This window comes from Pygocentrus nattereri, chromosome 6 (genome assembly GCF_015220715.1).
Source record: "Pygocentrus nattereri isolate fPygNat1 chromosome 6, fPygNat1.pri, whole genome shotgun sequence".
NCBI classification, from domain to species: domain Eukaryota; kingdom Metazoa; phylum Chordata; class Actinopteri; order Characiformes; family Serrasalmidae; genus Pygocentrus; species Pygocentrus nattereri.
In genome coordinates this window covers 31,386,395-31,408,807 of record NC_051216.1, presented here as the reverse complement: position 1 = coordinate 31,408,807, position 22,413 = coordinate 31,386,395, and the positions used below count along the sequence as shown (strand labels likewise).

General features: G+C 38.1%; 1 protein-coding gene across 1 annotated transcript in view; it reads left to right on the top strand.

Moving 5' to 3' along the window:
• The window catches only part of si:ch211-269e2.1 (cohesin subunit SA-2), a 37,581-nt gene that overhangs the window by 1,518 nt on the left and 13,650 nt on the right, over positions 1-22,413 (top strand). Inside the window, exons 2-24 of the mRNA XM_037539120.1 lie at positions 2,576-2,670; positions 2,805-2,889; positions 3,086-3,250; positions 3,427-3,523; positions 4,035-4,111; positions 4,193-4,264; positions 5,718-5,922; positions 7,582-7,733; positions 8,256-8,329; positions 8,413-8,536; positions 10,697-10,795; positions 11,382-11,461; positions 12,797-12,904; positions 13,197-13,314; positions 13,674-13,791; positions 14,995-15,098; positions 15,442-15,534; positions 15,621-15,707; positions 16,172-16,372; positions 17,360-17,436; positions 17,524-17,611; positions 17,704-17,784; positions 22,246-22,338. Coding sequence (XP_037395017.1) covers positions 2,630-2,670; positions 2,805-2,889; positions 3,086-3,250; positions 3,427-3,523; positions 4,035-4,111; positions 4,193-4,264; positions 5,718-5,922; positions 7,582-7,733; positions 8,256-8,329; positions 8,413-8,536; positions 10,697-10,795; positions 11,382-11,461; positions 12,797-12,904; positions 13,197-13,314; positions 13,674-13,791; positions 14,995-15,098; positions 15,442-15,534; positions 15,621-15,707; positions 16,172-16,372; positions 17,360-17,436; positions 17,524-17,611; positions 17,704-17,784; positions 22,246-22,338 — 2,439 coding nt within the window. The 5' untranslated portion in view covers positions 2,576-2,629. The remainder of the gene's footprint in view (positions 1-2,575; positions 2,671-2,804; positions 2,890-3,085; positions 3,251-3,426; positions 3,524-4,034; positions 4,112-4,192; positions 4,265-5,717; positions 5,923-7,581; positions 7,734-8,255; positions 8,330-8,412; positions 8,537-10,696; positions 10,796-11,381; positions 11,462-12,796; positions 12,905-13,196; positions 13,315-13,673; positions 13,792-14,994; positions 15,099-15,441; positions 15,535-15,620; positions 15,708-16,171; positions 16,373-17,359; positions 17,437-17,523; positions 17,612-17,703; positions 17,785-22,245; positions 22,339-22,413) is intronic.

Below are 22,413 nucleotides of genomic sequence, written 5' to 3'. Positions count from 1 at the left end.
AAGTTTTGTTGTACTTTGCATAATATATTATACAACATAATATGGATATTGCTACTGAGAGGGTATGAAGATGAAGCTGTTCATTTAATAGAAATTTGTTATGTAACTTCACTTTATAACATCCTGAGCTCATCTACTTTGCTGGTTATAGCAAGAGCACTGTGTTAAAAAGAGCCTTTATATTACATTATTATTATGAAAATATTATAAGGCCCTAAGGCACAGTGTACAAGAAATTAATTTTACCAAGCTTACATTCACAACATTCAAAATTAGAGGTACACACATAAAGAATTTGTATGTTTTTTTTCTGATTTCTTTTCAGAAAATATTTTATTTTGTTCATTTTTTTAATTACATTGAAGCTCATGCTTTATGGGCTAAGCAAACACATTGCAAACAGTGGCATATTTTCAGTACATTCTGTTTGCAAGAAAAATATTCTTATTTGCCATGAAATGAGTCAAAACTAGCATTTTAAAATAAAAATGATTTGCCTACTTATATGAATCAAATAAAGTGCATAATACATGATTATACACACTCACTGAGTACTTTATTAGGAAAACCTGTACACCTAGTCATTCATGCAGCTTTCAGTGTGGCAGCATTGCAGTAAGTAAAATCATGCAGATACAGGCCAGCAGCTTCAGGTAATGTTCACATCAGCTATCAGAATGGGAAAAATGTCATCTCAGTGATTTTCATTGTAGCATGATTGTTGATGCCAGATGGTTTGAGTATTCATATAACTGCTGATCTCCTGGAATTTTTACAAACAGTCTCTAGAGTTTACTCAGAATGGTGCAATAAAGAAAAAAAATATCAGGTGAATGGCACTTCTGCAGATGAAAACACCTTGTTGATGAGAGAGGCCAACAGAGAATGGCCAGACTGGTTTGAGCTGACAGAAAGGCTACAGTAACTCACATAACTACTCTGTACAACTGTGATGAGCACAGAAACCTTTCAGAATGGACATCACTTTGAACCTGAAGGTGGATGGGCTACAACAGCAGAAGACCATGTCTGGTTCCATTTCTGTCAGCCAAGAACAGCAAGATGAGGCTGCAGTGGGCACAGGCTCAACAAAAGTAGACACCTGAAGACTGGGAAAACGTAGCCTGGTCTGATGAATCTTAATTTCTGCTGAGGCACAAAGATGGTAGTGGAAGAATTTGGCACCAACAGCATGAATCCATGGACTCCTACCTACCTTGTGTCAACAGTTCAGGCCGGTGGAGGTGGTGTAATAGTGTGGTGAATGTTTTCTTGACCTCCTTTGGCCCTTTGATAGAGATTGATACCAGTCAATCATCACTTGAATGCCACAGCCTGTTCAGGTATTGTTGCTGACCATGTGCATCTCTTCATGGCTACAATTTACCATCTTCTAATGGCTGCTTCCAGCATGAAAATGCACCATGCCTCAAAGTAAAAGTCATCTCAAAGTGCTTTCAGGAACATGGCAAAGAGATCAGTGTTCTTCAGTGGCCTTCCCAGACACCAGATCTGAATCCAAAAGAACACCTTTGGGATGTGGTTGAACAGGAGATGCACAGCATGAAAGTACATCTGAAAAATCTGCAGGAACTGTATGATGCAGTCATGTCAGTGTTGACTATTATGTAAAGGAATGTTTCCAACATCTTGTGGAATTCATACCATGAGGAATTCAGGCTGTTTTGAGAGCAAAGTGAAGCCACACCCAATATTAGTATAGTGTTCCTAATAAAGTGCTTGGTGTGTGTACTATGACATTTTAGTACTAGAAAAGGAGCAGCATTCAAATACAGCCCAAGTACACATACCTCGCTCATGTAATTTACATTATAAAACTGCACTTTAGATCGCCTAGATCAAAACTGTAATTTGGCTGATTGCTGATCATATTTACATGTCAAATATTGGCCATTTCTCATTGTGCATTCATACTTAAAAGAGAACTCTGCATAATTCAATCATTCAGATGTAAACAAAGTAGTTTGGAGTTGATTAATGTGGAACGGTGCACTGTAGAGAAACTCCACTTTCTTTATTGTGGTAGTTAAATTAACCATGGGTCTGTAACACAAATATAGGCGTTATGTTTGCTATCCAAAACAATATGTAATGTTGACGTTAGATAATTAGTGTTACATACAAAAAAGTGTTAATCTGCCTTAAAACGTCCTGTATATACCTCTTTGCCAGGAATGGAAAAAACTGTTTTAGGCCAGAGCCTTATCTCAAAGCTGTTGTGAAACTGTGTCTCAGACATCAGACAAGGCATTTGTAACCGTTTTATGTGCTAACTTGCTGATGTACCCCCCTGCGACCCTGAGGAAGAAGCGGCTTAGAAAATAGATGGATGGATGGATGGAACTTGCTGACTTGATTCCTGTCACCACTACTATTAACATTTCTGAATCCGGAAGTTTCCCCAGAATGCCTCATTTCACATCAGACCACTCTGAATGATTTTGCTTACATCTTAATGATTTAATTCAGAAAAAAAGACAATCAGAAAAACCAGTGGAATCACTGTCTAAAAGAAAGTTTTTGATTAAAAAAAACGGTGCTTGTTTTTGTGCAGTACATCAGAAAACGTGAAACTCCAGTCCAGCCTTACAAAATGATCTGAGAAGAGATGATAGCAGAACCAACATTACTGTCCAGATCAGTGCAAAAGTAAGATATACACATTTTATATATTAGACACAGAGTTTGTATTTTTTGTTACACAGTAAATCAAATCCATTTTCAAATCTTGTTAAGATGTATTTTGCATGTAATTAACAATGTTATGTAATCTGTTTTTAAAGAGAGAACTCAACTGTCGATGTCTCTTCCTGCACATCTGGGAATCACTCTGCTGGTGTGAGAAATGAAAACAGACAGAAGAATGTGGTACGTTATGTTGTCACTCACCTGTAATCTATTGGCTGACTTATGCAAACCCTTAGACGTTTCCTATTCACAAATTTTCATGATGCTTTACATTCAGTATCACATATACATTTATATTTTGACATCAGACAGTGTAGTAAGCAAAACTCTCACCTGAAGTCTGCGTAGCCCTTATAGCCTTATCTGTAATGTTTAGAGGGGGAAGAGGAAAGTCCGAGAAGGCTCAGAGAATGCTAAGCGGAAACATTCCAAAAGCAGCAATGGCAGCTTGGGCAGAGCAGAGAATGAGCAGCTCAAAAACAGAGACATCGAGGCCGTCACTTTGTTTGAGGTGGTCACCATGGGCAGGAGTGCCATGCAGGTAAACAATAGTGATTTTAAGCCAGACAAAAGCACTTGCCATTTGGATGCACCAGTTTTTGTCTCACATCTCAGTTTGACTAGTGGTTCTGTCGTTTCTATGGTCTTGTGAGACATTTGGTGGTTGAGGCCTGATGGCCTGTGGTATTAATGTCTGTGAATGAACCTCCTCCAAAGGCTGTGGTGGATGACTGGATTGAGGCCTATATTATGGACAGAGAACCAGCCCTGCTTGACCTCATCAGCTTCTTCATCCAGTGTTCAGGATGCAAAGGTACAATATTCAAGTAGGGTTGAGCTATATGGCAAAAATATAATAAGACATTTTCTTAAGGCATGATGTGCATCACCATATTACAGTATAGTCTTTATAACAATATCATTTTAGAACGGTTGAAACAGACAAAAAGTGCCAGTGGTTTAAAAAAAATATCGAAAACCATAAATATGATCATTTTAATAAGAATTTTACATACTGCACCATACTAAATCCAATTAAACAGGTGTTATTGAGCTCTCTTTGTAATAAAACATGAAATGAAGTGATCAGTGTAATTTCAGTACTAAAGATCAGAAACAATATGATCAGACATATAACATGCGGAATTATGGTGCATATATTATGTCATGACTGTAGTGTATCACAATTGCTCACCTCTGATTCAAAGTTTATTTGAAGAATGTTTTGTGCTGAAGTTACAGCTGTTATATTTTATTATATTTTCAGCCTTCATTTCCTAAATGGTCTACATATTGGCTGATATTTTTAATGCTGCTTTCTCCAGGGGTAGTAACGGCTGAGATGTTTCAGAGTAAGGAAGATACAGATGTCATGAGCAAGATGGTGGAGGACCTAGATGAGGTCTGCTTTATTCATTCTCTCATGTTGATTTACCTTCATAAGTGCTTTGTAAAGTGAAACTCTTTTAATTATAAATTACAGAGCTCAGGTTTACAGTACAAAAAGTTCCTGGCATTCCCATGGATATTGACTGTCACATGGCCCATGGACATTGTAAGTAGGAAACCAGCCATTCAGATTCCTCTCTTTGATTAGAAAACTACACTTTTTTAATATGAATCTACGCTTTCATTTATTTAATTTCCAGTCATAATGATCATTAACTAGTTATTCATTTTTCAACCTTAAGAAAAAAGCAGACAGCATATATTTAATAGAAATCTACACAGAAGTTGCAGTATCTAAACATGATATTTACACTTTCAGTATTTTTTCAGTATGTTCTACTTTAAACTTTATTACAGTTTATGTGTCTAACAATTCAAGTAATCCCAAACACATTCAGTGATGTTGAGGTCTGAGAACACCAGCGTTTTATTTTGTTTGATAAATTGTTTTGATCTTCTCAGCAGTGTGCTTGGGGTTGTTAACTTGCTGTAGAGTTCATTTCTTCCCAGTCAGTCAGTTTACAGAGGATTTTGTATGATGTTTTAATATATATCTGTATTTATCAGTATTAATAATGCATTTACTTACAAACAAATCACTGACTCCAGGTGTTCTAAATGTCTTTACTTGGACTGATTCTCCAGATGCTTTATTGTGGTTTAAAGAGTCTGTCATTGTTTCAGTGCCATACATACTGCCTTACGATGCTTTCAGAATTGTGTTCAGTTTCAGTATTCTAGTGCAAACTTTTTTCTTCTCAATAATGGCAGGTTTGTCAAATTGGAGGAGGGATGGTATAGCTTATTTAAATATAAAACTCTATAAACAAAGTATGCCTACAATTACACTTATCATATTGATCTCATGCTTCATATGTCAATATCAAAACACAAAAACTATTAATATTATTAACAGAAATAACATTATCATACGTATTTACTATAAAGAGTCCGTTTTGTTGTCCATTACAATGGCATTTTGTTTCTTTCTGTTGTGTCTAAAATACTTATCTGAATGTTCTTGATATGTTAGGAAAATACTGATAAATATGATAATAATTAAGAAGAAAAAGGGAAAACTTAATAATTGTTATGGTATAAGCCAACAAACGATCAGAGTGTGGTATAGAATTATTGAAAACGATGCTGGAAATGGTCAGTGCTTTTGTCTTTTTGCCATTTCTAGCTATAACTAAATAAATCAACAGTCTATTGTGGTTTTTCTTCAAAATGTAAACTGCTTTTGACAGATATATAGTAACTGATATATCATAGCACTGTTGCAACTCATTTGCAACACAGCTGTTTTGAAAGAGCTGTGTACTGTTTTTTGACAACCTCATCACAACTTCCAACATTGTCTTGCAAAATTTCAAAAAGTAAGAAGAACATGGTCATGGACCTTTGTAAGTTAAGTGAATGTTCTTTTTAGACCATGGCATTATTATATAATCTTTACTATTATCATAATATAATAATCTTCTTGACTAGCACTGTAGTACATAAATATTACAGATACCCATGCTTTTTCTGCCTTGACATTTTCCTCTGTTTCCCAGGACAGTGGTGAGTATCCCCTTGTTATGTCCGGCCTGTACTGGAAGAAGTTCCGCTCACACTTCTGTGAGTTTGTCTCTGTGCTTGTTGCTCAGTGCCAGTACAGTGTGATCTTCGACAACTACCTCCTGAACACACTCATCTCTCTGCTGACCGAACTCTCGGCATCATGTGTACGCGCCTTCAGACACACCTGCACGCTGGCAGGTAACTCTGAACTGTTCTAAGTCTTACTTTTAGACTACCACTGTCCTGCTATTCCCTGCACGATTTTCCTGTTTCTGAAACATCCAACTAAGAAAGGGCTTTCAATGAGATGATTAGTTGGAGAGCACCAGAGCAGAAACCACCAAAGTATACAGGACAGGGCTACTTCTGGACCAAACGATATAATGAGATATCAAGGATGAGTAACAAGTACACTATATTGCCAAAAGTATTTGCTTGTCTGCCTTCACACGCATATGAAATTGAGTGAATCCCCATTCTTAATCCATAGAGTTTAATATGATGTTGGCCCAGCTTCAACTTCTGGGAAGGCTTTCCACAAGGGTTAGGACTGTGTTTATGTTCATTTTTGACCATTCTTGTGGAAGTGCATTTGTGATGTTGGATGAGAAGACCTGGCTCACAGTCTCTGCTCTAATTCATCCCAAAGGTGTTCTATCGGATTGAGATCAGGACTCTGTGCAGGCCAGTCAAGTTCTTCTGCACCAAACTCGCTCATCCATGTCTTTATGGACCTGCTTTGTCCACTGGTGCACAGTTATGTTAGAACAGGAAGGGGCCATCCCCAAACTGTTCCCACAAAGTTGGGAGCATGAAATTGTCCAAAATCTCTTGGTCTGCTGAAGCATTCCTTTCATTGGAACTAAGGGGCCGAGCCGAACTCCTGAAAAACAACCTCACACCATAACCCTCCCCCACCAAACTATACACTTGGTACAATGCAGCCAGACAGGTACCGTTCTCCTGGCAACCCCCAAACCCAGAGTCATCCATCGGATTGCTAGATGGAGAAACATGATTCATCACTCCAGAGAACACGTCTCCACTGCTCTAGTGTCCGGTGGCACCGCTTTACAACTCTTTGTTCGATGCTTTGCATTGCGCTTGGTGATGTAAGGCTTGGATGCAGCTGCTTGCCCATGAAAAAACATTCCATGAAGCTCTCTACGCGGTTCTTGAGCTAATCTGAAGGCCATGTGAAGTTTGGAGGTCTGTAGTGATTGACTCTGCAGAAAGTTGGCAACCTCTGCGCATCCGCTGACCCTGTTCTGTCATTTTACGTGGCCTACCACTTTGTGGCTGAGTTGCTGTCGTTCCCAATTTCTTCCACTTTGTTATAATACTACTGATAATTGACTGTGAAATATTTAGTATCAAGGAAATTTCATGACTGGACTTGTTGGACAGGTGGCATCCTATCATGGTACCATGCTGGAATTCACTGAGCTCCTGAGAGCGACCTATTCTTTCACTAATGTCTGTAGAAGCAGTCTGCATGCCTAGGTGCTTGCTTTTATACACCTGTGGCCATGGAAGTGATTAGAACACCTGAATTCAATGATTTGGATTGGTGAGTGAATACTTTTGGAAATATAGTGTAAATGGACACGGATCTTTGACCGTCAGTAATGGTGTAAGTTATTTTTTAGAACATTTCTCAAGAAAAAATTTAAGAAAAGTTTAGGAAGATATTGGTGATTGAGGCCCAATATTTCTTGATGTTGTCCAGTTGTTTGATTCTGTTTGATTCTGTCTGCATTTAGATGGCTGGGTGGATTGGGTTTTATTGGCTATTTGGGAGTTGATCTCCTGGCTGATGCTGTTGTATTCCCTGCTCCTCTCTTTACTCTCCTGCAGCGGTAAAGTTACTCAGTGCTCTAGTGAATGTGGCCCTCAGCCTCAGCGTCAGTGTGGATAATAGCCAGAGACTCTATGAGGTGGAGCTGGCAAAGACATCCAGCAAGAGAGTCTCGCCACGACTAGAGAGGATCCAGCGGAAGATTACGGAGGTAAAACCATGATTAGAAGTCTGCTTACTTTGACTCATGATACGACCACACAGTATGTCGTTTTGATGTTGGACAGAATTAGTTAAACATGGAGAGATGGGGTAATATGATTTTAGTACTTGTCTGGTGTGGCTGTCAATTTGTTTATTGCCTTCATGCAGGAAAAAATTCCATACACAGTGCATTCAGCTGCTCACAAATACAAAATAATTTTAATGTAACTGTAATTTTCTTCAACCTGAGTGAATGCAGTCTGTCATTAGCTTGAAAATTAGCAACCAACAGTCAACATCACTGCATAAAATCACATTTTTCTGTCATTTTACATTGATTTGGGTGGCCCAGAATACAAATTCTACGAACTGTTCAAGTGGCGATAGACTTAAGAAAAATGACAAAAACTCCAGGTCAATCAGAAGGCAATAGGTATTACATTAATAGAAACACGTTCTCTTTTAGAGTGTACTGAATATGAAATGGCTGTCAAGAGAACAGTTTCCAAACTTGTTGATGCTTTTCCAGTTGCAGGACCGAAAGCTTGAAACAGAAGACATGATGGATGCCATCTTTAAGGGAGTTTTTCTTAAAAGATACAGGTAGTCTTATTATTCGTTTTCACTGTTTCACTTTTCCTTTGTAAAACTAATGTTGAATAACGCTCTGCTTTTTTGTTGGGCAGAGATGTGATACCTGAGATCAGGGCTATCTGTATGGAGGAACTGACCGTATGGATGAAGCTCTACAGTCCAGTGTTCTTAAATGACACCTATCTGAAGTATGTAGGATGGATGATGCATGACAAGGTTTGTTTCCATAAAACAGTAACTGATATCTACACACTATATTGTAGATAATGTTCATTTGAAAGTCACCCTTTACATTGTGCTACATTTTCATGAATGAACAGATAGAAATGGTCCAAATAACTCTTGTTCTGCTAACTTACATTAAAAATTGAAAAAATGTTTTACTTCTTCTGTAAAATCTTTTATTTTGCAGCTTTTTATTTGCAATATCTGCTCCACTTTAAATTGAGCAACAGTAGACACGTTTACATGCAGCCTAATAATCTGTTAGTAATCCGACTAATAGCTCAATCGGAATAGAATACGTCTGTTCTTGCTCTTCCATTCGTCTTATTCTTGTTTGCGCACGATGTCTGCACGTTCGCACTTTGTGCTTTTTGTTCTTTGTGGCACCGTGTTGCTCCTGGAGGAACATAATTTCACTCCATTGTGTACCTGTACATAGACGGTATGACAATAAAAGCCTCTTGACTTTACCATGTAAACACCTCAATCGAATACAATTTCTATCCGATTGAACGAGGTGGGTTAGTAGAGGAGACGAGGTTTATACTTATATAGCTTTAAAAGACGGCGGTGGGACTGACGTCCAGCTTATGTGTCTCAGAGCACGACGTCTTCCTCTCACCGCTTCCTTTATAAGTACATGTGAAGGACGTTTTTCTGAGCCTGATGTCAGTTTAAAGCCATTAAAAACACAGCGCGTCAACTGGAAAATCATCTCGCGCCGACTGGACCTCACGTGATGTTCGCTGTCTCAGCGCTGCTCCACGCATGCACTCTTTTGCATCGGATTGCTTGTAGTGAGCGTGTAAACGAAGATTTTCATCAGACTGTTCCCATCAGATTGTTGCGTGTGATACAAAATGACGCGCATGCGTGGAGAACCATTTCGAGTAAACGCTACCATGACAGCGAACATCACTCAGCGCGAGCTGAGTTTCCAGGTGGCGGGCTTGTGTTTCTAATTGCTTTAAACTGATGTCAGACTCAGAAAAACGTTCTTCACATGTACTTATAAAGGAAGACGTCGTGCTCTGAGACACATAAGCTACACGTCCGTCCCACCGCCGTCTTTTAAAGCTCAGAGTATGAACCTCGTCTCCTCGGCAGACCAGCTTCTGCTCCGCCACGTTAAATGGTATAAACCTTTCACTATGACGCGCCGCGCATGCGCAGACCGTACTTACACGGTCCGATTGGAGTGTAATCGGATTCAGGCGTTTACACGGATATTATTCTAATATTTAACGGATTATTTAGAGGATTACCCACCTCGTTCAATCGGATAGAAATTCTATTCCGAATGGCCTCAGTTGGATTAGTCTATTGGGATTGAGGTGTTTACATACATGTATTCTATTTCGATTTAAATATTAGTTTATTATTAAATTATTCGTATTATTAACGGATTATTAGGCTGCATGTAAACGTGGCTCATGGCTTGTTGTATGGACAGGGCCCTGAGACCACGCTGTTGTCTAATGCAGCTGGCCAAATCTCAGGCAACGAGAGGAAACAGGATTGTGACAATCACTCTGGCATATCTTAGGCTAAGACTAACTCCAGAAGACCAGCAGTTCTTTTATGTCTGTTGCCTAATTAACGAAGTGTAACTAAATCAGACGCAACAGACTAGAAATATTTTTATTTGAAACGCGACTGAAACAATCATGACTCAACCTCTCGGATGAAGAGACTCATATAGCAGATGAACCAGTATACCACCCACTACTAGTTTGTAGTAATAAATACTGCCTTGGCTTTATAGAGTGATCTAATTGGTAGGTTGTTTGCTAATCTTTTGTTAGTTTTATGTAGGATTATGTGTGTGTTGACTGTAATGGCATAATGACAAAATGTTAGTGAGCCCTGAGATTTTGGATGGAGTGCCTCGTCTACCTGGCTTGTAAGTCACTCACTCATGTTTAGCAGACTGAAATGTCTCCGCTGGGTGTGCTATTACCATTTCAGTAGTTTTTGCTACTTTGTATTAGTGATGCTGTGTGTCCTTGTGAAAATAATTCCCAAGTGGAATTTAAGCAATTCCTGCCATAATAAAAAGACAGATTTTGATTGGCAAAGACCTATTTAAACAGATTTATGGCTGTGACTCTGAGATTTGCGATTTTTCTTTACTTGATTCTTGTTTCGCAGCAACCTGATGTGCGCTTGAAGTGTGTGCTGGGTCTACAGGCACTCTATCAGGATGTTCATCTCAGCTCCAAAATGGACCTCTTCACAAGTCGATTTAAGGTACCATCTGCTTGGACACTCCCAGAATCATTAATAACTATTTTAGATATAGAAAGAGCTTCACTCTCTTCAACTCTCCAGAATGCACCCAAAAACTGTTGCCCATTAGTCCATTCTCACTCCACAAAGTGGGAGTTGTGACGATTCTGCCTCTGGCCACAGTTGAAACAAGCCAGCATTCTTTCTCTAACTGTGCTGAAGTGGGTCAAAGTTTCAGCTTTTGGAGAAATGTTGTGTATTATACGAGTGTGTGCTGACTCCAGTGGGACTGTGGAAGAAGCTGTTGCTGACTGACAGGTAGTGAAGCCCCTCAGGTTTTGCCCAAGGCTCAGCATCTCCCACACAGGGTCAGTCATCTCCCTTGGGGGCCGCCTCCACTGCATCACTACCGTTAGCCAGAAAGCCTTTAGTGGCAAACAGATTGGCACAGTTCAGATTTAAGAAATCATTATGTACTGAAGTGGATTTCTAACGAGGATAAATCACATGCTTATAGATGAGATTGCTCTCAGAGTGGGTAGTTAAAGAGTTTAGGGGAGGCTCGCTGTTGGTTGTGAGACTGACCGAATGCCGTGTATGTTTACAGGAGAGAATGATCTCTATGACTCTGGATAAGGACCATGAGGTAGCTGTGCAGGCCATGAGGCTGCTGATGGTCATCTCCCAGTGGGTCTCCTTTGCTCTTTTCTAAACATTTTGCTTTCCTCAGGAGCCCTTCTTACCTGAAATGCTCCTTAGTTCTTGTGAGGCTGCCTAGCTGACCAAACTCTGCTTTGATATGATTATTCTTCATGTGAACATCTATTATTATTATTATTATTATTATTATTATTATTAGGGCTAAAGTGATGAACAGTTTCAAAATATCTTTAAATCTGGACAAAATTATTGGTATTTATGTTATTTAAAGGTAATGGAATTTTACAGCTCAAGCCTTAGTCATAACTATACGTTACTAAAATTAAGAAATATTCTTAAAAATACATTAAGCAATATGTCTTTTTCAACTTACATAAGTCTTTGCACAGTAACGCCTTATACAAGACAAGCTGGCTTGGAAATGCTGTATAGCATTGCCTTTATTGCCTACGACAGAGAGCTTTAATACTGAACATAAGGCCCTTTAATACAAAAAAAAATAACAAGAAATAACGTCTCTTGTTATAATATGCAGTCAAACCCTAATGTCTCTCACCTGTGGCACATTCAGATATTTCAGCTTTATTTTAGCTTAAAATCTTACCCCAGAGTAGATGTGTGCATAACCACGTTGTTTCAGTAAAGTATATCACCATGGGGAATCAGAGCTTTTTGTCAGCTACTCTGCTTTCTGTCCCTGTAAAAAGGAGCACAATGCTGCCTATATTGTTGGATTCACTGGGACATTTTATGAATGAGCATGCGCAAACATTTGAAACAGAATTCAGACCAGTGAGGTCTTATTATACATTAAGATGAGTGATGTGTAGTACATTTCATATGCAAAAGTTTGAAAATAAGTTAACACATCCTCTACAGTGAAAAAAACATTTTTCTGCAAATTTTCTTGCACACTCTCTATTTATTATACAAGGTTTACAGTTTTTCTTTTTTCTCCCCCAAAATAAATAATTCAACCACTTTAATGCAGATAATATACTCATTTTTAGTTTTGTTACATAATATTCTTTGCAGATCAAATGAAATGTGACAACAGCAGTACTAGTCAATAATAATAATAATAATGATTAGTATTTGTTAATGCTAATATTTAATTATAATTATACCTTTTAGCATAATTATTAATAGTATTAGTGCAACTACTACTACTAATAATAATGATAATAAGTAAATAATGGTTACTATGTTTTTATATGTAGAAAATATTAACCATTATTTATACATGAATCACATATGGTAATTAGAGTTTATATGTTGGAGTACATTAATGCATATTTGGCCCTTTTTTCAAGCATTAATCTTTCATTTATTGAATCGCTCTTTTGTCTTGTGTTTTGACAGGTCGTGTGATGATGTACTGAGCCAGGACGACTACAAACACATATTCCAGTTTGTGTACTGTTCTCATCGGCCTCTTGCAGCCACTGCAGGGGAATTCCTATATGGCAGGTGAGTGCAGTAGCATGGTGTTGCTGAGTATAGCAGGTTTTTTTTACAGTGCCACAGGTAAAATACTGGTCACTGTTGGAATATATTTGTCGCTTTTTAAAGCAGGAAACCTTTTATATTATGTGTAAAATTCATGAGTTAAGAACATTTAAGTGTTTTCTGGAGATAAGAGATTTTGTTCCATCACAATATGTGACTCTCATTACATTAAAATGAAATAGTATGGTTCATATGTCTTTGATGGCTGTATGTATAATTGCTGCTTAAAGGGCATTTCATGTTGTTCTCTTAGGATGCTAAGTAACCCTGCAGTGCCACAGTCATTGGTAGGAAGATCAGAAGAGGACAAATGCAGAGCACTGACCCTCGCAAGAATTCGAGCGCTCAGCCACTTTTACACTGAGAGCCAGGTAATATATGATATATAGTTCCGTATTACTGTCTTAAGGAAACATCTTAACATTATTTAATTTGGCCCAGGTTATAGTTTATAAAGCAATCCTTTAAACTGTTTTTACATTAACAGAGGCTGTTATAATTTTTCCCTTAAAAATTTAGTTTTGGAAATACAAGGTCTTCTTACTACAGCGAAGATACACATGAGAAAACAAGAAGTGATGACCACTTTTGTTTTGTTTTGGCTGCAATTTGCATAACTTTTCATTGTGTTAAGAGAGCAAGTATGCAAAACTAATTTGACATCCAGTTAAGTGTTCGTTCAGTTCATGTGTTTACTGCATCTGATTGTGGCTGCTGGTCTGTGCTGCAGCTGCATCAGCATGTGCTATATGTAGTGGACAGTCTGTGGGACAGTGGTGGTGCTCTACTGAAGGACTGGGCCTCGTTGACCTCTCTGCTCACTGCCCAGCCCCCCTCACAGGAACAAGGCTAGTACATACTTTCTTGCATAAGTCTTGCACTTCTCCTTTGGCACAGTTGCTAGAGTCTCTGCAATATTTTCCCTCTCCTCAGTTGCTTTCCAGCTTTCCAGTTTATTGTCACATGTTGTCCAAGACACCTTGTGTATTGCAAAGCAGTGAATTGGATGTACACCAACTGCTATGGAAAAACATCAAAACAACCAGTTAACAATCACTTTTTACCCTTTTTAATATGTTCCACTCATCCAATCAGTGCCGTAGCAGCAGCATCAGTAACCTGCTGTTAATGTACACGTTGTCATGCTTGCATTTCTCTGAAAATGAAAACTGAATTATCTTTGGCTGAAAAGTTTGGCAAGTACCTTTAATAATGTAAAAACTATGAATCTTCTCCATCAGAAATACTATAGAGGAGGACTTTGTCTATATTTGCTCATTTGTAAATAAAATCTGTGTTATAATGTTTCCCCAACTCTGAATTTCAGTGCATCATATGCAGATGTGTGAAAAGGGTCCATTACAGATGGCACAGATACTGAAACATTGAATGTTGATTGATGACAATATTATCAGTGGTATCAATGATACTTTCAGCATTATTGATAAAACAGTGTGTCGTCAGTAAGGGTCCTAAACTGAAAAACAGGCTCTAAAATGAAGCACTTATTTAAGCATAAGCATCTAAAAATACCAAACTGCTAAACCAAACATTCTACTACTCTACAGGAAGACCAAAATACACCAGTAAAACCAATTACACAACTTTAAAAAAAAAACAAGGCTTTTGTTCAGGCATACTTGTTCACACAAAAAATAATCCATACAGTGCATATTTGTGTAGAATCATATTGTTTTAAATAAAAGGATTGTAATTCAGGTATAATTCTTGAGTAGCTACTTGTTTTCTTAAAATCAAGCTACATGTGGCTAGTGGTGCCTGACCTACTTTGCTTTGTTTTGGCACACTACAAGCAGTTTTGTGATTTTTGAGCCTAGAATTGTAACAAAATTGTTTCAAATTGTTCTCTAATTCTGATATCTGGTATTGATCCAATACTGATACTGAATATGGGACTGGTGCCATGTCTAAGTAAAGTAAAATATAATAAATCTAAAAAAGTGAAAGGTTCATTTGCTCTCTGTGACATACACATCCATGTGCATGTATTCATACCAAAGTTAATGTGTGTGTATATGTGTGTTGTCTAGTATTGAGCAGTGCTGAGGAGGCTCTGGTTATTGAGATTCTATTGGCATCAGTGAGACAGGCTGCTGAGGGTCCTCCACTAGCAGGAAGGAGCACAGGCAAGAAGGTTAGCTTCTGTTTTTCTTCTACATTCAGCAGTTACATCATTTAGTTCAACCACATACCAGAATAGGAGGCCTCACCAAGGTCAACTATTAGGCTTTTCCTTTGTGTACGACTTTGAATTGTTATTGTAATTTTGTCCTATTTTCACTGTTTTTATGGGCATAACAGGCACTTCAATTAAACCTGACAAATATCATTCATGCAAAACCACTCTAACAAATGCTAACCAATCCTTGTTGAGGTTGACAGTATCGCCATGCCTGTTTTCACTTTTGAGCTGATCTGACCTCTTCGTCCTGTGTAAAGTATATAGAGAACTGATTGTGAATGTGTGTGTGCTTAAGGTAATCAGTACTAAGGAGAAGAGGCTGCAGACTGATGACTGTACCATGCTTACAGAACACTTCCTAAAGGTGCTACCTGAGCTGTTATCCAAGGTGAGAAATGCCATTTTTGTCTCTGGACATGTCTCTGTGTTTAGTACATTAGATGTGCTCTGATCTGTCTGACCTTGTATTTTCAGTACTTAGAAGATGCTGAAAAACTGACCTCCTTCCTCAAAATACCTCAGTACTTCCAAATGGACTCCTGTGGTGATGAGTACACCAAGGTGTTGTGTTGTCTTGTTTGTTTTCTGCAGGTGTAATAGTATATTCTTCACAATGCTAGACATGGCTATAAAGGGGTAAAATGACTAGAGAACATTAAGTCCATTGTTAGCATGAGCATATAATAATATGTTATAATAACATGTTGTAATAATATATTCTCCTATGATGGCTTATATAATTTAATTATTTCCTCTCACCAGAAAAATATTTGTTTTGTCCTCTGTCTTGAATGTTTTTTGATCAGTTATACATAAAATATTAACTTTTTTATTGTTTTATTTAAATACTTCATGCTATTGTGTAAAAAAGACAAAACCATCAAACCACTCATTACACATTAGAGTAATAAAATAGAGTTGAATAGGCAAAGAGCTATTAATGGTTAACTGCTTCTGTAGTAAGTAAAGTTCACTATAAAACTTTTTTTGTCAGAGAGTTTGTCAGTGTATTTTGTGGTCTCTAGGCTGTGCAGGCTTTGCTGGCTGGGCTTGATGCTGCAGTGGGCAGACACTCAGAGGCAAGGCTGCTGGAAGAAGCTGCTCGGTCATACCACAGCCTCTGTGCTGAGGACTCACGCTGGCAACAAGTATCAGTGCCTGCCATGGACCAACTCATCCAGCGCTGGACATGCACACTGGAAAAATGCTTAGGAGAGGAACTGAGTGTGAGTGTTGTAGTAGTGCTTAGTAGAGACTGTACCCAACACAGACAGACTTTTTTTCAACCATTAATGCGGAATTTGTGTTCTCTGCAAGTACATTAATGTGATAATTCAACAAAAAAGGCTGTTTGAGATTACTTTAAGATTACTCCAACTTTATTCTGTTTAAAGAACTATTTATATCAAGTTAGATTTTTTTGGGCTGATGCAGATGCTTATGAATGCACACATGTTAATGCAATCTTTCACATCATGTCCAAAGCTGAAGGACTGAGGTGCTGCATGAAAGTATCAATCAAAGCAAACTCATTTTCTGCATTGGACACATGCGTTAAAAAATTAAGCTGACCAATCAGGCTCTGTTGTCATGATTGCTGCCAAGCGATTGTGTAGCTTTGTTGAGGTAGTGCAGAAAAGCAACATTACAAGCAACATGGTTGTAATGATTTAAAATTTTTAATGTTTCTTTTTTAAGAAGATTAAAAAAAAGCAGAATCAGTGTCTTGATTTTGGGTACTGATGGTTTTGTAATCATTCGTTATAGATGTTCAGCTCTTATATAAAGTGTTAAAACTGTTTTTTTTTTTTAAATAAATAGACTTGATGTGAATGTTCCACTGTGTATTGCATTGTACTTATGTGAAAAGGCTTTAAGACAAGCATGTGATCATTTACAAGTGCAGACTGCATGACACATTGGTTTAAGATTTTGTTAGCTTTGTGGTATCAGTGCAAAACTTAAGAAGCAAACTTCAAATGTCAAACATATCTTGACTACATTTGGGGCAAGGTTAATACTGCATAAATTTCATTTGTTAGTGAACTTTCTAAAGCTTTAAAGACACGTGGGTGATATTTCTTACCTGTGTGTAGTTGAGCCAGTATGGCATTCGTTTACATCATTTGTACCTGTACCTGTTTCTATATAGATAGCTGTTAAGACTGAAGAGGGAGACTTAACTAACTGCAGTGTGGAATGCTTGTGTTTAGGATGGAGCCTTTGTTGCTGATGAAGAAAGAAAGAAAGAAATTCTAACCACACTGAAGAAACTTACTGCTTTCAACAAGTAAGAGTGAATTGCTTCATTTAAGGTTGGTGTTTATCTCTTCTTTCTCTTATCTGAAGATTCTCATACTCTGTCATTCTCTCTCAGTGCTCAGGACCTGTCTAAGTGGGGGATATATGAGCTGGTCTCCAAGCTGCTTGTGGTAGACGTACAGCTTGGGGGCTTGCCAGTAGAGGTAATATTGACCATTTCAGCAGTTTCATCAGTATAACCTGTCTGTTTTACCACAGCAGTGAAACAACTCTTGCAACTCTATGCTGCTTGCAGATGACCACTGAGGCTCTGCGCTGCGTGTGCTGCTGCATCTTGTGGAACCTCAATAAGTTTGTCGAAGGAACAACCTCTAGGGTAAGACAGTTGTCACTCTGACTCAAATCCACCATGCAGCAAGGCTTCAGCCATTGGCATCTGACACAGTAATGAGAATGCTAATATTTACACTCACGGCAAACTTTGGTCCTGAGTGATAAATTAAAAAAACCTTTCAGGTGCGTTTGCCTCACTGTCTGTGCAATTCCTGTATGATCCATCACAAGCAAACATGTCCTTTAATTCTGCTACGTTCCATTTGAAATATCAGCTGTGATGCCTTCAATGGCCTTGGGTTGTGTCCAGTGGATTTTAATAAGTGGAGAGAGAAGCCTGTGATTGATCATGAGTCGTTAGGAAATGTAGGTGCAGGTGATGGATTATGGGGGGGAGTAATGGCTACCTTCTTGCATGAAGGATCCTCTGCTAATCTCTAATGTGGCGTTGTTATTAAACCCGTGTTTCCATGCGCTGTACGGGGTAATCATATTTCCCAACCCCTAACCTTTCTGCACTGAGATATTGATGGGCATTAAGACTGCTGTAGGTAAAAGAGCGACATTAAAAAATCTTTCGGTTGTGGGGGAGCGGCAAAAGAACGTGCGCTTTCTCTCCACAAGCTCCTCATCAATAACTGCCAGCGTGGGCTGTAATTTGAGGCCCAGGCGACGACTTTGGCCCAATCTGCAATTCTAATGTCAGTGGCATTTGACTCAGGAACGAGGGCGATTGGGAGCGAGAGAAGATGGGTAGGGGGGGAAAAAAGATGAGTTCAGCAGAAAATTGGGATATTGTCCGATTAAAATGAGTCATTTGGCTGAAATGAGATTGCAGCATAGGACGGCCTCGGCCGGGCGCAGTGTTTCCTCCCCTGGAGCCTGGTGTGCACGCACGCATTCGTGCGTGTAATTATGAAAGAATGGTTTACATGAGGGACCAGCAGTGCCTCTACTAACAATGCTTTCATCAATCCACATCAGTGAGAGCCCTACTGCGCTCCTCCATCAGCTTCTATTATTTAGCCTAATTACGTTCTCACCATCTCTGTCTCTGGAGCATCCCCAACTCAGCTCCCATGCCACATTTCATGCATATATCACACAAAAAAGGGAAAGGCAGAAAATGCTACATTTATATTAGAGACGTTATGATTCAGGCTCTTCTTGTTTGCATTGAAATACAGTTTGTCCGAGCACAATTACAAGGTTTAGCATATTTGGAATGAGTACATTTTTTATACATGCCACAAAGGTTCTGCAAAATGAACATACAATAAAAAGTGTGTAGTATGGTGAACAGAGGTGTGACAGATTCAAGGGAAAAAAAAAACAACATAAAGTATATTACTACGTTGTTGGGCCTCCATGAGCCTCCAGAACAGCTTCATTGTGGAATAGATTGGAACTGTACTGGAGGAATGGAACACCACTCTTCCAAAGAATATTCCTGCAGTTGGTGTTTGATGACACATTTGGTGGTGGAGAGCACTGTCTAACACATCCAAAATCCAAAATCTGATCAACTGTATTAAGATGTGGGGACTATGAAGACCATATCATATATTTTACATCATTTTCATACCATCAAATCATTCAGTGACCCCTCGTTTCCTGTGGATTTGAGCATTATCATCCTGGAAGAGGCACTACCATCAGGATAGAAATGTTTCATCACAAGATAAAGGTTATAAGTCAGAATAACTTCCAGTGACCCATCTTCGCTTGTGAATATAGTGAAGGGTGACTGAATATATAATATTTTTCCACATCGCTTCTGGTTTTGCACCACTGGACTCTCTAATGCGCAATCAGAATACTATAATCTCTGTATAGTTGTGGGCAGACTGTGATTACACTGACCTGCATTACATTGATTAAACACAAATGTGTCTGAAATCTCAGTTTTCATATTAGAACATTTCTATATTTTCTTTCAAATCAATTTAGAAGTAAAGAAGAAAGTTTAAAAAAAAAGTTAAAAAGAACTCAAAGTTTAAGTGTTGATAATTGTTCAGTGAATACAGACCTGACTCTGTGAGATGGAAGTGCTAGATTATGGGAAACCCTTGACATTCTCGCTTCAGTAAAATGGAAGAAAAACTTGCATACTCATAAAAATCCATGGATGAATGCAGAAATATATCAGCTTAAGAAAAATTTTCATGAATCCGAACACTCATGGAAGAAAACTAAACTGTAGGTACATTATGATATTCTTAAAGATCAGATCTATAATAATGCAATGAAGATATCCAGAAAGTCATACCTCTCCAGTGTAATTAATAGACAAAAGGATAATAACAAAATCCTTTTTCCCACCAACTAAGTAATCCCAGTTTTTCTGCTAGTGTGTCTCATGGTGATTTATCTTCTAAAAACTGCAAAGAGTTCGCAATTGATTTTTGAAATAAAATAGACCTGATACAGCTTACAGCTTACAACTATTGTAAACAAACTAAGTTCGTCCACATGTGATCTTGATCTGTTCCTACTTCATTCCTTAAGATGTTTTTTTAATTGTGTTCACAAAGATGTTTTAACTATTGTAAATTGTTCTCTGTCAACAGGTGTTTTTCCAGTTGCTTTTAAAACTGCCCTGGTGAAGCCTCTCCTGAAAAAAGTGTAGCATGGATCCTTCTGTACTAAATAATATTAAGATAAATAATAGACCAATTTCAAATCTACCTTTTCTAGAAAAGTCTTAGAAAAAATTGTTTATCTAACAACAAAGTATCTAATATCAAACAATTTTTATGAGAAGTTTCAGTCAGGTTTTCATTCTCGTCATACAGACTACAGAGACAGCATTGGTTCACGTTATGAATGACCTCAGGCTCAGTGCTGATGCACAAAATCCTTCTGTTCTGGTTTTATTAGATCTTAATGCGGCTTTTGATACTGTTGACCACAAGATTGTAATCCAGCATCTTGAATGCTGGGACAGCTTCTTGGCCACAGTTTTAGAATGCCAAATCATATTTAAGTAATAGGCAGTTCATGTTTTCACTTCAAATCATTCATCACAAAGATTTTATGTTTCTTGTACCTCAAGGTTCAGTCTTAGGGCCTTTACTTTTCTCTTTGTACATGCTACCACTAGCTGATGGCATTAAGAAGCATAATATAAATACACTGCTCAAAAAAATAAAGGGAACACTTAAACAACACAATATAACTCCAAGTAAATCAAACTTCTGTGAAATCAAACTGTCCACTTAGGAAGCAACACTGATTGACAATCAATTTCACATGCTTTTAAGGACATTACATCAAAGTTGGATCAGCCTGTAGTGTGTTTTTCCACTTTAATTTTGTGTGTGACTCCAAATCCAGGCCTCCACTGGTTAATAAATTTGATTTCCATTGATGATTTTTGTGTGATTTTGTTGTCAGCACATTCAACTTTGTACAGAACAAAGTATTCAATGAGAATATTTTATTCATTCAGATCTAGGATGTGTTATTTGAGTGTTCCCTTTATTTTTTTGAGCAGTGTATAAATGATAAATATACATTTTCATAGCTATGCTGACAACATCCAGTTATACATTTCTATTCCTTCTGAAGGTCAAGACTCAGTAGACAGACTAATTAGCTGTGTGTCAGATATTTCTCTGTGGATGTCGCAAAAATGTCTGTGAAAAAAATTAAATATTGATCATTAGTACAGTAAATGATTTATGAGAAACTTGATTCTTTATGTATATAGCTTCATATACCAAACCTGTAGTACAAAACCTGAGTGTTATCTTAGACTCTGAGCTCTTGTGAATGCAGTCATTAAAGAACCTTTTTATCATTTGAGAAATATTGCTGAAGTTTGGCCTTTTCTCTCTCAGAGTGACGCAGAGACACATGTTCATGCATTTATTACAAGCAGACTTCCTAAGAAAACTATACATCCCTTACAACTCGTACAAAATCCAGCATTCGAAGAAAAATAAGAGATCACATCACTCCTGTTTTAAAAGAACTGCTACTAGTTTTTAAAGCTCAAAATGACCTTACAACACTTGCTTACATCACAGAGTGTCTTGTCTTTTTATGTTTCAGCACATAATCTCAAATCTGCAGGTAGTGGCATTTTACAAATACCCTCTGTAAAATACAGAAAACATAGGGAGGCCTCTTTCAGTTATTATGTTTCCAAACTGTGGATCTTAATTCCACCCTTTATTTGATATCTTTCCTATAGGTCTAAACACAGATGTCACAGTTGTCATTGTTTCTATTGAAACCCTAGTCAGTTAAGCAGTGTTTGTAACTGAAGCTTCTGCCATCCATCCCTTAATACTGAACCCTTTCAAAATCACTTAGATGTTTGCACCCTGCTATCTTGATCCAAAATTCTGGTCAACTGGGCATGATAGGATGTTATTTGCTTAACTGTATAATGCAGTACACCTGTCTGGAAGCATTTGCACTCGTTATATTTCTGTTTCGTTTATTCCTTTTTTTTTTCTTTAATTTGTAACATGTCTGTCTGGGTGTGTGATTGTAGGAGTCAGCGCTCCATCAGAGGAATCAGCTGCGAGCCTTTTGTGAAAAATGCCACCGTTGTCTGTCCCACGCAGAGCAGCTGGTGAGAGAGCAGGTACAGGAAGTTCTGTCTCTATCTATACGGGAAAGCTCAGCCTCTTCCATACTGACCCATTGCCTCTGTGCTTAA